At 37.0% G+C, this 16121-nt stretch overlaps 2 protein-coding genes across 2 annotated transcripts; both read right to left on the bottom strand.

Moving 5' to 3' along the window:
* LOC143862242 (uncharacterized) lies at window positions 1-2127 on the bottom strand. The gene has a single exon (XM_077373253.1). It carries the CDS (start codon window positions 1484-1486, stop codon window positions 563-565), a length of 924 nt encoding a protein of 307 aa, XP_077229368.1. The 5' UTR covers window positions 1487-2127; the 3' UTR covers window positions 1-562.
* Window positions 2128-3364: 1237 nt separating this feature from the next.
* Window positions 3365-15714, bottom strand: LOC143862241 (putative protein phosphatase 2C 14). The gene is made up of 5 exons (XM_077373252.1): window positions 15281-15714; window positions 14035-14205; window positions 6709-6879; window positions 6026-6205; window positions 3365-4117 (listed from the first exon to the last, which is right to left on the bottom strand). Exons 1-5 carry the CDS (start codon window positions 15644-15646, stop codon window positions 3641-3643), a joined length of 1365 nt encoding a protein of 454 aa, XP_077229367.1. The 5' UTR covers window positions 15647-15714; the 3' UTR covers window positions 3365-3640.
* Window positions 15715-16121: the final 407 nt, after the last annotated feature.

The following is a 16121-nucleotide window of genomic DNA, read 5'->3' as shown; positions in this document are numbered from 1 at the left end:
TAAAATGAAGAACAATTCCCACTTCCATTCACATAGACATGCATACATATTAGTGCTTCTATCACCCTCACTGCCATTCTCAACCTCACATCATCGGCCCCCTTTGCTTTCATAAGGGGTCCCTTCTGGCTTCCAAATCTGACACACATGTTACAAGCTGGATGTTATCTTGTTGTATTTTTGTCGACAATCAGTAGAGAAAGAGGAGAGAGAGAAATGGCATGGGATATGGGAATTATTGTGGCATGTATGTGATCCAATCCAATTCGTCGTATCTAATCATGGACATTTGATCAATACCAGCTGTAACTAACTTCATTTTTGTGGGGTCTACCCCCATGTGAGCTCTCTCTCTCTCTCTCTCTCTCTCTCTCTCTCTCTCTCTCTCTCTCTCTGTGTGTGAGACATCATCCTAGATGGAAGTAAATATAATATTAGAAAAAAAGTATTACAATCCACCTCATTCCACCTTGCAACATGCAGCTGAACATGTTCTCTCTGGACTTTCTGTTCTTTTGTTCTAAGTATAGACGAGATCAAGTGAATTCTCTAATGGGAGATCTCATTCCAACTTCCAAGCATACAAAAACAAGCAAAAACCAGATGACCCACTTTCATTTTCCGCCTCGATCGAGCTAGAACATCCTATTTCAGACGATAGTGATAATGATGATGACGATGAGGATGTGGATGATGAGGATGGCTTGAATATGAACAATGCGTGCCGTAAACCAGGACTAAAAAGCCAGTCATGAACATCCCAATACACTTCTACTCTAGTTTTATTAATAGAGATTGATTCATTACCTCGAAATTTCCATTGGAGATGCTTCACATGAATTCCAACATGCCCATCAATCTTTATCGCCATTTCCATATCGCTAGAGTCAGAAGAATTATTACCAATACTACTGTTTCTATTGCTGCATTCTATCGAAATCTCGTGGAATTTTCCTCTCTCGTGGAATTTCGCTCTAGTAGAGAACCTCTTCTTACCAAAAACATGTTCCTTCTTAGACACCAATATGGCGTCGATCAGAGAGGGGCGCGATCCTGTCTTTCTATAGGCTTCTTTCTTTAGATCACCAAGAAGTAAGACAACCTCTTCTTCACAAACTATCGCGACATAATAATTGGACTTTGGCTCTGGATCTCCACTGAACTTTGAGGACTTAAGATCCCAATGGATCTCCACGGCTTTACTGTCAATTTCAAAATGTTTGGAGCCTTGTTTTCGCCAGAAAGACCAAGGCTTTATCTCCACTTTACAGATATAATGGTTGTCACCGCCATCTATGGCAATGGAAAGGCCATGGACTAGGAGATTTTTGCACCATGTGACTGTTATCAGACGGCATTGGCCTGCGATCTTGGTGCGGAAGACAGACATAACGACACTCTGACCAGACTTGGCCGCGGCCGAAGTGTCATCGGCGGACTTTTCGCTGAATGAGAAACAGGCAAACAAGGCATTTGGGTCTTGCATCTCAAATCCAGTGACGAACTTTTTTTGACTGAGTAGGAGATTACTTGGATTGCATATCTAACAAACAGATTGCCAAAGGGGAGAGAAAGAGAGGGGATTTGAAAAGATAAGGAGAGGAAAATCAATTGGGTCTTGCTCCTTGAAGTGAACTTTATAGTGAAAAAGTTTTTTTTTCTTCAAAGAAAAGAGAAGACTTGTCTGATTTGATATCTAGCAGAGGAATTGTTCTAGGAGTGATAAAGAGAAAGAAGAAGAAAAGGGTTCACTCATTGGGGGAAAGCACCATACAACTAAGACTAGAAATCCACCACACACACACACACACACAGAGCGAGAGAGAGAGAGAGAGAGGGGATTTCCCTTCTTTATTGGTAGTAGGTTGATGGATCCAATATCTTATTTGGAGACCTTACCAGCAAGACCACTCTATACAGATGGGTTTGTTTTGGGCGTTGTGAGTCTAAGGAGACTTTTATATTGCAAAATTTCTATAGGGTTAATAATCATTTAAAGCTGTGTTGTTTTCCAAAGTGCTCTTTCATATTCAAGAAGGATTTTATACTTTCCTTGTTTACATCTCTCAATTAGAATAACTTTCCCCATGCATGGTGAAAAGAAGAAAAGCTTTTTCACTGAATTTGGAGTTGGGATTCCTAAGCATGGACTGGTTGGAGACATGAGTGCGTACGGGTAAAAGGAGACCAGTCAAAATAAAGAAATTTTGGATTACCAATGTGGGTTTTCATCCTTTTTTTCTCCCCAATCCATGTGGGCCTTTTTAACTTTCTTTAGAGCTGCAAAAAAGTAGAGTGGGATCTAGAGTGGCAGTTGCAGAAAAATGAAAAAAATGGACTAGAATCCTTGCTTGAAACCCCTGTTTTTCTCTGGTTTTAGAGGACCCTATTCACAAGGACAAATAACTTTTTCCTTGAGGAGTTTAAAGAAGATCCAACACTTGAAAATATCCTTCCTTGAGAATCTGATTCTGGAGGAATGATAGACTGACGCCCTTGTAAAAACCAGTTACAAGGGCGCCCTAATTGGTCCATATAAGCAACGTACAGTTATGGTTACAGCTGTCAACGTCATTTCCCTATTTTTTTGTGCCCTAATAAATGCAATTTCTTGCTATGGACCAATGAGAGCGCCCTTGTAACTGGTATTTTTAAGGGCACCCTTCAGTCTATCATTACTCCTAACCCTTCAGTCTGACCATGATGAAAAAATTTATCTAGAGTGGGTAAAAAATATTTGTAGGAAATGAAACACAAAAATATTTGTAGGAAATGAACTTGCATTGATAACACTTTTGGAGGACTAAATATTGTTTTTACAAGAGTTAGCAAATGATCCTTGTATCCATTAGTTTTTACATATAGATCCACCCTAATTCAAGAGACTTGCATTAATAACATTTTTTGGAGGGGTAAATATTGTTCTTACAAGAGTTAACAAATGAAACATATAGATCCACCCTAATTGAAAAAATGGGAATTGCAACATAATTTTGAAAGATTCGTAAGAAGCGAATGGAATTGATTGTGAAATAGCAATCAATTCTTGGTTAGAAAACATGGTGCCAATTTTAAATGGGGAAAAAATATTCAAAGTCATTTAAATATGGTCTTCCATCATTTTTTATATGCAAAACAAACTATAGTTAAATCGTTTGGCCAGCTTGGCATTAGATGATATTAATATTCCTTTAGCTTATTTCCTGGTAATGTTCTGTTCCATGAAAAGTGCTTGCTGCAATTGGTTTTCAATGATGAGAAAGCATAAGTTAAAGGTGGTAATGGTCCAATGACAGAGACATTCGGTTGAACTGTCACAGCTCTCTTCAATGGAAATATCATATGAATTTGAAGAAAAAACACAACTATTCAGCAGCTTAATGAAAAGGGGTTGGCGATTAAAAATACAGAGACTAAAGAATAATGGGTTTTGCTGGAATAATTTATTTCTTTTACAGATAATGAAAAACACCAGAAATATAGCTTGCTCAACAATGGGTTTACCACATGTTTACTTGAAAAAAAGGGTTTTTTTGGAAAAATTTATTTCTTTTCAGACTGAAAAATTCCAGAAACAGAGCTTACTCTACAATGAATTTACATGTTGAAGAGAATGGGTGCTTGTCCAATGGGAAAAAAATCAGTCGCAGTAGAAATGCTTTAAGTCGACGATCATAACAGTGATATCATCTAAACTGCCCTTAACTACTGCAAGGTTAACAAGCTCCTTACAAGCTGCCATGAACCTATAATAGCCATTCTCTTGAGTTGGACACGCGATTTTCAATTTCTGCGGGCAGCTTAATGAAATTCTTCTCGCCTTCGATGGAGGACTGGTGTTTTCACAACCAAACTCATCATCATTATCTTCTTTCTGATGATCTCTCTCAGTTCCCAAATTGTTCAAATCAATGGGAAAACCATTCTCTTGAGTTGTGCACCTAGTTTTCATTTTCTTTGGGTGGTCTAATGAAACTCTTCTTGCTTTTGATAGAGGACTGGTGTTTTCACAACCAAACCCATCAGCATCATCTTCTTTCTGATGGTTTCTCTCAGTTCCCAAATTGTTCACATCAATGCACTTTTTTGCAGCATCTATAGCTTCTTGATTGCCCACCTAGAAAATTTTGGCAAAATAAGTAGCTATAAACAATGTCACAGTTCATTTTCATCTTGATAAATTATATTTAAAAAATCTGAATTAAAGCTACAATTATTATCGTAGCAAGGTTAGAGTCACCAATAGGGTAGAGTAGTCAAAAAATTTGATTTATGGTTATTGATGAGAAGGATTTCATATTAAGGGCAGTGTCTGATTTTATTGGTGTTCGATTGCAATAATTCATTGCTATTTATAAATTGAGCACCAGGACTCAATGAATATAATGTCAGCCCACTCCAAAGTCGAGCAATTATGTCCAATACTGTCAATCCAAAAAATTCTAGTAGTGAAATTGGATAACAATTTTCCAATACTCACCAAAGCAATCAGAAAATTGCTGTTGATGTAACATCTACGCCTTGGTGCCTTCCCCTATCGGCCCTACAAATAAGGTCTCGCTGTCCTTAGTCCCCAGTGCCACATATCTCACCAAAGCAATCAGAAAATTGATGTTGATGTAACATCTACGCCTTAGTGCCTTCCCCTATCGGCCCTACAAATAAGGTCTCGCTGTCCTTAGTCCCCAGTGCCACATATAGTTGAAAAAGAAGATAATGATTTTCCTACCACCTTAGTCCTATAGTCGAAAAGGAAGATAAAGATGTAACATCTACACCTTAGTGTGCCTTGCCCTATGGCCCTACAAATAAGGTCTCGCTGTCCTTGGTCCCAGTGTCCTTAATTGTAACTTGCATAGTTGAAAAAAGAAGACGATGATTTTCCTAACACCTGAGAAATCATGCATTTCTCATTCACATGGAACAAGCCAAACGTGTGACAATATATTAATGATATTTTGGTTTACAATTTTTCTTTTCCTTTTTCCCTTTGTCTTTCTTTTTTCTTTAAAGAAGAATTCGCGTTACAATGATATCACCAAGAAATAGAGAAAAGCTAAGTGAAAAATATTCCAACTTGATTTACTGAGAAATGGAGAAATAGGGGAAAAAACAAAGTTAAACACAGGCTTGCCGGTTTGAACTAAAAGAATAATAATTTCAAAATATGTTCACAAATGACAAAAAAAAGAAAAGAAGTTCCACATGCATCTACAGTATTTGTGAAACATGACAATTTCTAAGAACATGAAATATCTATGTTATATAGCTTGGACAAAATACTTATACATACTTCGTTTTTCAATGAAATGATCTAGCCTATCCATCTAGCTTGAACCTCTCAGTGTATAATAGAGATAAACGACATAAAAGAAGCAACAACATTAGATTATCCTTGATTTCTTAATTCTGACAATCAGCTAGAAGACGAAAAAACTATCAATCATCAATAATATACATAGGGAAATGATATCTGTGCCAAGTGTTTTTGATAAACATGCGCTCCACTTGTTTGTCGTCTAGCATTTAAAGGGTTTAAATGATATCTGTGCCAAGTGTTTTTGATAAACATGCGCTTCACTTGTTTGTCGTCTAGCATTTAAAGGGTTTAAAGCGCTTTTTGAGAACTGCAATATCCTCTGACATCCTTTTAAATACTACACGACAAACAAGTGGAGCGCATGTTTATCAAAACACTTGGAGCAGATATCACTTCCCTATATATAGGTGACAATAAATAAGAAAAGAAAGCCTAGAGTTATTTGAAGACAAGGCACATTACCATATTGAGAAAAACTAGAAGTGCGCAAAAAATATAGATCGATGACTAGAGCATGTGTTCTTTTAAATTCCTCATCTCTTGAAAGTCTAGAGCTAACATTTCAAGCAAGAAGTATTGATGATAGGAGAGATAATGTTCGATGAGCAGAGCGTGTGTTCTTTTAAATTCCTCATCTCTTGAAAGTGTAGAGCTAACATTTCAAGCAAAAAGTATTGATGATAGCAGAGATAATGTTCAACTCACCTTTTCCCACAGGCCATCAGATGCTAAGACAAGGAATTCCATGTCAGAAGTAAAAGGAAATATTTTTGAATCAGGTTCTGCCAACACCCATTCCTTCAGATGAAAATCTCCAATGCTTCTAGATACAGCAAGGGTGTCTTGAACCCTCCAAGTTCCACGGTGGTTGTCAACATACCCTCCCTGTATTAGAAGAGCAGAAAAGGCCAATCAAATTCTTTTTCCATGCTTTTATCCAGATTGCTAGGAATACTGAATCATCGAAAAACTATGGCTTTCATTACAGTTTAATGAGGTAAAAATAGAGACGATAGGATGTGTAGAGAGCCAGCAGAAAAAAAAAAAAATTCGCATCTAAGAAGAGAAACTTAGACAACATCATCCAGTACAACTTTCATAACCAAAATAAAAAAATATCAGTTGTCATAAAAAACAACGAGATACTTAGTCAATAGGATTTGCTAGGGAATTTCGCGGAAAGCCATTTCTCGGTTGACTTTTACATGAGAGAACAGCCACAAAGTCTCAATTTTCAGCAGAGTTTGTATTATTCATTTAATTCATATGAGGTGGCTGTTCTCTCATGCAAAAGTCATCCGCAGAAGGCCTTTCCACAAAATTCCCTTGAAAATCCCTAGTCAATTTCATTCTAACCAAAACGAGGTGCAACTGAGTTCTGCACACACCTTCGACTCAATTCTGTTTCGCTCATCCTCCCGTCCTGCTTTATGATCGTTTGTAAGCGCTTCAGCCACACCACCTCTACAGAGAACGGCTCTGCAATCTCCCAAGTTTGATACACTGATATCCCCCTCTTCAATTAGTGCAGTGACACAGCAGGTGCCACTGGCTAGACCCTGTGATAATATCCAAAATTAAATCCAAGGCAAAAGTTAACAAAGAAAGGGCAAATATAATGAAAGACAAAGGCAAAAGTTGACAAAGAAGGGCAAATATAATGAAAGACCCAATGGATACACATATTATTCTTATACCCCTTCTTTTTCTGTTCTCACTTTTCACTCCAGTTTGACAATTCTCACTTGGAACCCCAGTTTGAAAAAAGGAAAATGTAGACAGGATGTGAGATGCTGCAAGATTGTTTGCTTTAATGTACATAATATTCAAACTACTACAAGGAATAAATTAAATATCAAACATTTTTTGCTAAGATATTCAATTAGTAGTTCTTCTTTTTTTTCATGTTTTCTTTTTGAAGAGTTAGCTGGGGTTGAAATCTCAACCTTGTGGTTGCAACAGAACACACCTTTCAACTAATGGGCTCAATCCCAACAATTTGTATCAATTGAGTTATATAATTAAGCTCAACTTCAATTTGATTGTGACATGGATTAATAGATCAATTGGTACAAAATTAATTAAATAAAGTAGCTACAAATAACTCTTTGTCATCAATAAAACAGTCAAAGCAATTGATAAGTTGTCACAAAATATTATAAGAATTAAATAATTAAAATATAGATTATTGATATTAGAAATAACATAATACAACAAAAATTAAATAAAAATAAAAATTGTTTAGGCCCTGTTTGTTTAAGATTATGACAACCGATTGTGAGTGCCAAACCTATTAGTGGACTCAAAATTATGTTTAAATTTTAGTCCAATAATCGGTTGTCATAATCTTAATAGAACATGGCTTTAATATTTTCATGTCTAAAAGCAGATTTTGTAATGTAATTGATCGCAATAGGAGAAAAAGATTCCATATCAAGACAGAGGGTTTCATAACAAGACATGCTCTGTTAAAAAATAAGAAAATATTTAAATTAACAATGGGTTGTGGCATTCTACAAGATTCGAGCTCCTAGGTGCATCCAAAGGAGGCTACCACTTGGACAGCTCAGGATAATAAGCTAGAGTGGTCCTAAGCCCTCTTCCGTAGAGATCACACTTTATAAAGTAACCAATGTGTGACTAAGCCAACAGTACAAAGACATAAAGATGCAACAAGTAAACTCAGGAATATGTTGAGGTTGTATCTTGAATATCTCAAAAATAACAATGAATAATCTGGACCTTTAATTTTAAACTGTTTTGGACAGAATAAGTGTTTAGATAGATGAGGTTTCGAAGACTAAGAGGATTTTCTTTAAGGTATATAAAGTTTCGATGTATGATGAGTCATCAAAACTTCAACTTTAAGCATAAGCAATCCTCTGCGATATCACTTAAAACTTTTAAGGAACATTCAATGGGCATAAATGGATGAATCAGAGAGATAAGTGATAACAAACAATATATGGAATGACAAACTAAGAGAAGATTCAAAGAAAGCCACAATATGTATTCAATTTTGGTATGAATTGCATCATAGAGAAGCATGCCTGGTTGGACAATGTGAACATGTCGAAGTCCTTTCATGTAGACACAATCCTTGTGAATGTGACACAACGAATGTGATGCGCTTGACATTAGTTGGAAAATTGGGTAGCCACAGCATTAAACAAATGGGATTTGTTGTGGAAAATGATCACTGGATTGGGCATTGCCAAAAATAGGGGCAAAGTCAATGAAGACTAACCAATTATATACAAAAAGTTGTACCATTAACCATAAATGGGATGCAGAGAAACCTTGGGAAGAAAAAGGGTTAAGAAAATCAAGCAGGCTGTATAACCCACTCTCGTACTACATCTTACGAAATAACAAACATGAAAATGTTTAATATTAACAAAGGACTTGGGAACTCTACAAGATTATAGCTCCCAAAGTGCACCACAAGAGGCCATATGTTGACCAACACAAACTTTACAAGACTGGAGCCGCCAAGTGCACCTACAAGAGGCTATCTGGACTAACATGAGCTGATAGAGGAACAAAGCACTTCTTTATGTAGAGAGGGGTCGTAGATTACCTACTATAAATGGCTGATGTGGAACTCAACCACAATAAAATAACATAAAGACATAGCAAGCTCAATATAAACAACTGAAATTTTCATACAGAGGATAAAGTGGATATAAAATGCTATAATGGACACACAGAAAGAGTGAACCCATTCGAAGGTAAGTTAATAAAAACAAAAGGAAACCTCAATCGAACATATTATTGTAATGAAAAGCAAATATATATTTTTGTAGCCATTTTTTGAGGATCAAAAACACAAAACACTAAAAAATGGAGTACGGAGATAACTCCTGAAAGAGATTTGCATTTAAATGGAAGCAAAGATTCCTTGGCATAGAATAGAGTCAATTAACATGGTGAAAGAAACAGAAGATTATGGTTCCTAACATTACTTGATATTTGATTGGTCTATTTTATAATTTAGAATTGAGAATCTCTCAGAATAAAGGGCGGGCAATTTTATAAAAATCACCAGAAATAAACATTTTTTCCATGTTTGAGAATCCACTAAATCTCATTTCCTTAGAAATTACAACTAGCCCACATAATACAATCTCTTTTACATGGTATGCATGTACAAGAGAAATTTAAGAGTATGACAATATTTTTCTGTGATTACGATGAAGTGAATGATGAAATTATGAGACATATAACCAGCAACTGCATATTTATCACAACAAATGCATACACCATGCAGGTATCATAGGCCCTTTGGAATGAATGTATTGAATTCTTTTCATTTTCTTTTTTCTTTTTTTTTTGGAATAGTGAATGCATTGAATTCTTAGGACAGCAATGAGTACCAGGCAACAAATTGTTTGACTGTAGGTGAATCATTTCTTGAAACTTTGGGATATGAGACATGGAAACGGAAATGTTTGATCCAATAGTCACATAAATTTGCAAAGTTTGATCATTCATGTAGGTTAACACAGGATAAAGAACAAGATGGCTTAGTACTTGGATTTTTCTTGAGAAAGTATTCTTTGCGGATGGGATGTTTGATCGAATATTGCAAAAATTGGAAGTGTTTATCAAATATCATGTAATGAGGAATGAATCACAAAAAAAGGTTTACTACTTGGCCATTTTCTTGAGAAAGTACTCTTTTCTGACCAGGTTTCATCAATGGTAGTTTGCATTTTTTCCCTTGGAAATCAAAACTCAACACAAATGAGAATCCCTGCATCTCTCTATTTTTGTTGGCTTCTCAATAGTTTTTATACCTTAAGTTTTGGGCAAATAACTTGAGAAGAAAAATATTGTAATCTCTTTTTCATTTAGTGGATCTCTCTCTAGGATTTGGCCCATGCATTTTTCACTTCACATTGAAGGGTTTTCCACGTAAATCCGGTGTTGTGGTTTGACTTGTGGCTGATCCTATTGTTTTTTGCTTTCCGATTTTGCATTCTGTTAATTGTTGGGACATACTAGGCCATTTTCTTGAGAAAGTACTCTTTTATGACAAGGATTCATCAAAGGGTAGTATGCATTTTTTCCCATGGAAATCAAACACATCACATATGAGAATCCCTGCATCTCTCTATTTTTGTTGGCTTCTCAATATTTGTGATACCATAAGTTTTGAGCAAATAACTTGAGAAGAAAAATAGGGCAATGATATTTTCACCCCCCCTGCAGTATGCATATGCGCCCCCCCCCCCTTTTAACGTGATTAAGGGCAATATGCATATTTTCCCATGGAAATCAAACACATCACATATGAGAATCCCTGCATCTCTCTATTTTTGTTGGCTTCTCAATATTTGTGATACCTTAAGTTTTGGGCAAATAACTTGAGAAGAAAAATAGGGCAATGATATTTTCACCCCCCCTTTTAACGTGATTTGACGTAAAAAAGCGTTAAAGTTGCCCACCGTTCACGTCAAATCATGTTTAAGGGGGGCGCATGCATACTGCGGGGGGGGGGGGGGGGGGCGGGGGTTAATATCATCTCCCGAATAATATTGTAATCTCTTTTTCATTTTAGTGGACCTCTCTAGGATTTGTCCCGTGAATTTTTTCCTTCACATTGAAGGGTTTTCCATGTAAATCTGGTGTTGTGGTTAGACTTGTGGCTGATCCTATTGTTTTTTGCTTTCCGATTTTGCATTTTGTTATTTGTGGTAGTCACTAGGCCATTTTCTTGAGAAAGTACTCTTTTATGAGAAGGATTCATCAAGGGTAGCATGCATTTTTTTTCATGGAAATCAAACACATCACATATGAAAATCCCCGCATATCTCTATTTTTGTTGGCTTCTAAATATTTGTGATACCTTAAGTTTTGGGCAAATAACTTGAGAAGAAAAATAGGGCGTTGAGAAGAAAAATAGGGCTATTTTCACGCCCCTGCAACGCATGCGCCCCACTTTTAACATGATTTGAAGTCAAAAGCGTTAAAGTTGCCCACTGTTCACGTCAAATCATGTTTAAGGGGAGCACATGCGTACTGCAGGGGGTTGAAAATATCATCTTGCGAATAATATTGTAATCACTTTTTCATTTTAGTGGATCTCTCTAGGATTTGTCCTGTAGATTTTTCCCTTCAAATTGAAGGGTTTTTTCTAAGTAAATCTGGTGTTGTGGTTTGACTTCTGGCTGATCCTATTGTTTTTTACTTTCTGATTTTGCATTGTTTTATTTGTGGTGACTACTTGGCCATTTTCTTGAGAAAATACATTTTTTGACAAGGTTTCATCAAGGGTACTATGCATTTTTTTCGTTGAAAATCAATCATAACACATATGAGAATCCTGCATCTCTATTTTTTGTTGGTTTCTCAATATTTAATATACCTTATGTTTTGGGCAAATAGGCATTATTAGAATCATTGTTTGTTTGTAGAATGCAAACATCATAGATAAGAGTAGCTATGAGAAATATGAAATCAAGTTAGGCTAGAGGGCCTAACGATATTCCTATTGAGACTTGGAGATGCTTGGGTGATGGGGGGGGTTTGGTTTGGTTAACTAGATTATTTAACAATATTTTGGAGACTCAGAAGATGCCTGATGAGAGGAGGGAGAGTACATTAGTACCTATTTATAAGAATAAAGAGGATATTCAGAGTTGCACCAATTACCGGGGAATTAAGCTAATGAGTCACACCATGAAGCTTTGGGAGAGGGTAATTGAGCATAGACTAAGAAAAGAGACTAAGGTGTCAGAGAATCAGTTTGGCTTCATGCCCGGACGATCGACTATGGAAGCTATCTTCTTGATTAGGTGGTTAATGGAGAGATTTAGAGAAAATAAAAAGGACCTTCATATGGTTTTCAATGATTTGGAGAAAGCATATGATAGGGTTTCTAGGAGTGTTATGCGGTGGGTCCTTCAAACAAAAAAAGTGCCTACTAAATATGTTGATGTGATTAAGGATTTGTATGATGGAGCAGTAAAAAGTGTCAGAACCACGGATGGCACGTCTATTGAGTTTCCAATTACAATATGACTGCACCAAGGATCAGCTCTAAGCCCTTATCTTTTTACAATAGTTATTGATGAGCTTCCGGAGGGTATCCAAGATGAGGTGTCGTGGTGTATGTTATTTGCAGATGACATAGTATTAAACGACGAAACCAAAGTAGGAGTAAATGCTATGTTAGAGTTATGGAGAACTACTTTGGAATCCAAAGGTTTTAAACTGAGTAGGACCAAGACATAGTATATGGAGTGCAACTTTAGCAATGTAAGGAGGCGGGGCGAGGATGTAGTAAATATGACTGGACAGGAGGTACCTAAGAGGGATATCTTTCAATATCTTGGTTCAATTCTACATAAGGAAGGAGAGATTGAAGAGGATGTTAACCATAGAATAAGAGCAGGTTAGTTGAAGTGGAAGCTTGCCTCAGAAGTTCCGTGCAACCGTAAAATCCCTACCAAGTTGAAGGGAAAGTTTTATAAGACAGCTGTGAAGCCAGCCATGCTGTATGGCTCAGAATGTTGGGCCACCAAGAAGCAGCATGTGCATAAGATTAGTGTAGCAGAGATGCGAATGCTTAGATGGATGCCACACAAGGTTAGATAGAATTAAAAATCAAGGCATTCGTAAAAAAGGTGGGGGTGGCACCAATTGAGGAGGAGATGAGAGAGCACTGCTTGAGATGGTTTGGACATATCAACCGTAGACCTTTGGATGCTCCGGTGAGAAGAGGCGACTCGTGCCAAATTGATGGAGTAAAAAGAGGTAGTGGCAGACCGAAAACAACTTTGGTAGAAACAGTGAGGAAAGACTTGATAGCTAGGAACATAACAGAGAACATGACCTTGGATAGGATAGAATAGAAAAAAATGATCCACGTAGAAGAACCCAACTAGAGCCGGGTAGATTCCTTTCACCTTCTTCATGAATTTTTCAAGATTCATTTAGCCGACCCCAACTAGTTTGGGACAAAGGCTTTGTTGAGTTGAGTTGAGTTATGTTTTAGGCCAATAACTTGAGAAGAAAAACACCATAATCTCTTTTTCATTTTAGTGGATCTCTCTAAAAAAAATATTGTAATCTCTTTTCCATTTTAGTGGATCTCTCTTCCACTTGTCCCGTGGATTTTTCCCTTGACATTGAAGGGTCTTCCACATAAATCTGGTGTTGTGGTTTGACTGGTGGCTAATCCTATTGTTTTTGCTTTCCGATTTTGCATTTTGTTATTTGTGGTGACTACTAGGCCATTTTCTTGAGAAAGTACACTTTTCTGACCAGGTTTTATCAAGAGTAGTTTGAACTTTTTCATGGAAAATCAAACACTGCACATATGAGAATCCTGCATCTCTCTATTTTGTTGGTTTCTCCGTATTTGTGATACCTCAAGTTTTGGGCAAATAACTTGAGAAGGAAAACACCATAATCTCTTTCTAATTTTAGTGGATCTCTCTCGGATTCATTGAAGGTTTTCCACGTAAATCTAGTGTTGTGGTTTGACTTGTGGCTGATCCTATTATTCTTTCTTTCTTTCCCATTTTGCATTCTGTTATTTGTGGTGTGGTTTATTTTCCAGGTATATACACCACATGTTTGTGGGTTGTTTGAGTCTCTGATTCACACACAAACGGAAGGCCTTGTTTCCAACCACTTCCAAAACAACTGAAGCAAAGGTAGTTCAGTTTTATAACATATGAAAGATGAAACATAAAAATAAGTACCTGTTTCAAGTACTCCCGATCCGTCATTAGATACCCAGCTTTAATTGCTTCCTGCTTTCCCATACGTCCTTTACATTTCTCCATTATTCCCAATATATTTCCGTGCAAATTCTCTGCAACAAACTCAGCTGCCCTTCGACCTCCATGCCCATCATAAACCCCAAAAAATCCCTAAATTTCAAAACAACAACCGAGATAACGATTCTCTTGTTAACAGAGAACACATTAGCAAAGAACCCATCAACACTTAGAAAGAAAGGGGTTTGGCTGGGCGCTTGCTGAGTAGCATTTAAGGGGCAGTTTGGATACGTGGATTTTAGAATCTTGGATTTCCTCAAAATTGTAGATGAGAGACGAGAGAAGAAAGAGACCAGCTGTCGTTTTCTGATTTCTCTCCCTTCAGGAGGTCGCCCATGTTTCCAGGTTTTAGAAATCTCAGGATGGGGGAGAGATTTCGAAAACCTGGATTTCTTTAATAAAATCCAAGAAACACTGTCAGGACAGCAGGACAGCAACGGAGCAGCTTCATCATGAACCCACTTTTACACTTGTTTTCAAACTAAAACCTGGATTCTAAAATCCCCGTATCTAAACGGCCCCCAGGATACGGGGATTTTGGAATCTGTGATTTCTTCAAAATTGTACATGAGAGACAAGAGAAGAAGCGGACCACCCGTCGTTTTCTGATTTCTCGTGCTTCTTTCTGTCAGCAAGAGCGTAACAGATCATCGCATGTTTCCAGGTTTTAGAAATCTCAAGATGCGGTAGAGATTTCTAAAACCTGGATTTCTTACTTAAAATCCAAGAAACGGTGTCACAACAGCACACAGCAACTTGATCATAAACCCTGTTTTACACTGTTTTCAAACTAAAAACCTGGATAATAAAATCCGCGTATCCAAACGGCCCTGAATGTTCTTGGAAACATCATTTTACACATGTTTTGAGAGTTTTTTTTTTTTTTTTTTATCAAAAAAGTGTAAAATTATCTTTCTAAGAGCATTTAAACTGTCCATAATGAGTGCCCACTCGTTAGCAAAACCCTTAAACCCAAAAAAACAGAGACCCTTTCTCATTCTAGAATTTCCGACATGGAAAAATCGACAATATGAAAAGAAAAAGAAAAAAAAAACAGAGAATGAATACCCCAAAGGAAATCATAAGCATACATTCCTCCCTGTTTCCTAACTAAATAATAATTACAACTACCCATAAACATAATAAAACTCACATATCATAATGTTACCTTCTTGGAATCTCCATTTAAATGAGATATGATCTTGTGGGTATCTTCCATGAACTTTTTCTTCCCTTTCTTGGCGAAAACCCCATAGCCAGTGCCCATGTATCCAACTGTCTCATCTTCGAATGCCTTTGCTCTGCATTTAATATTCACCATTTGAAGTTCTTGTAAAACAGAGGGGATCTGAATCTTGGGGGGTCTTTTCCTCTTCAAAGAATAACAAGAACTACTAGTAGTAGAAGGTTGAGTATTATTGATCTCTGTTAAAACAGAAGAATCGGAATTATCTTTTGGGTGGTGAAAACATGAATGAAGTACATTGTTTAATGGCTTGCGATTCTCGTCGATGAATGATGAAACGCCTGGCATTGTGTGTGTGTGTGTGAGAGAGAGAGAGAGAGACGCTCCAACGGTTAGAAATGAAGGTTGAAAGAGAGGGAGTAGTGTTTAAACGCAGAGAGAGAGAGAGAGAGAGAGAGAGAGAGAGGATACGGCACGTATTTAATTGGGAGCCGTTAGGGTTTTGTTCAGTAGTCAAACATTGAAGTTGGGGAAAAGACGAAATACCTTTCCCATTCCTAGTCATGGTTTTAAATTTCAGTTTCGGTACAAATTTGGGCCTCGGCCGAAACCGAAATTTTGGCCGAAATCCGGTAAAAGTTTACAAAATTTCGTTTCCTTGGGCCAGAATTTCAGCGAAATTCGGTAAAAGAATAAAAAATAATATTTTAATGAAATTTCGGCCCAAATTTTTGACGAAATTTGGGATATCGATTTTGGTGCATTTTGATTTCGGTGTTTGACCGAAATCCAAAATTTCAGATTTGGGACCAAATTTAAAACC

The sequence above is a fragment of the Tasmannia lanceolata genome, unplaced genomic scaffold (assembly GCF_043159265.1).
Source record: "Tasmannia lanceolata isolate RefF3 unplaced genomic scaffold, GAP_Taslan_0.1 ptg000037l, whole genome shotgun sequence".
Taxonomy (NCBI): Eukaryota; Viridiplantae; Streptophyta; class Magnoliopsida; order Canellales; family Winteraceae; genus Tasmannia; species Tasmannia lanceolata.
Note: the sequence above shows the minus strand (reverse complement) of the source record. Positions and strands in the feature narration are given on the sequence as shown.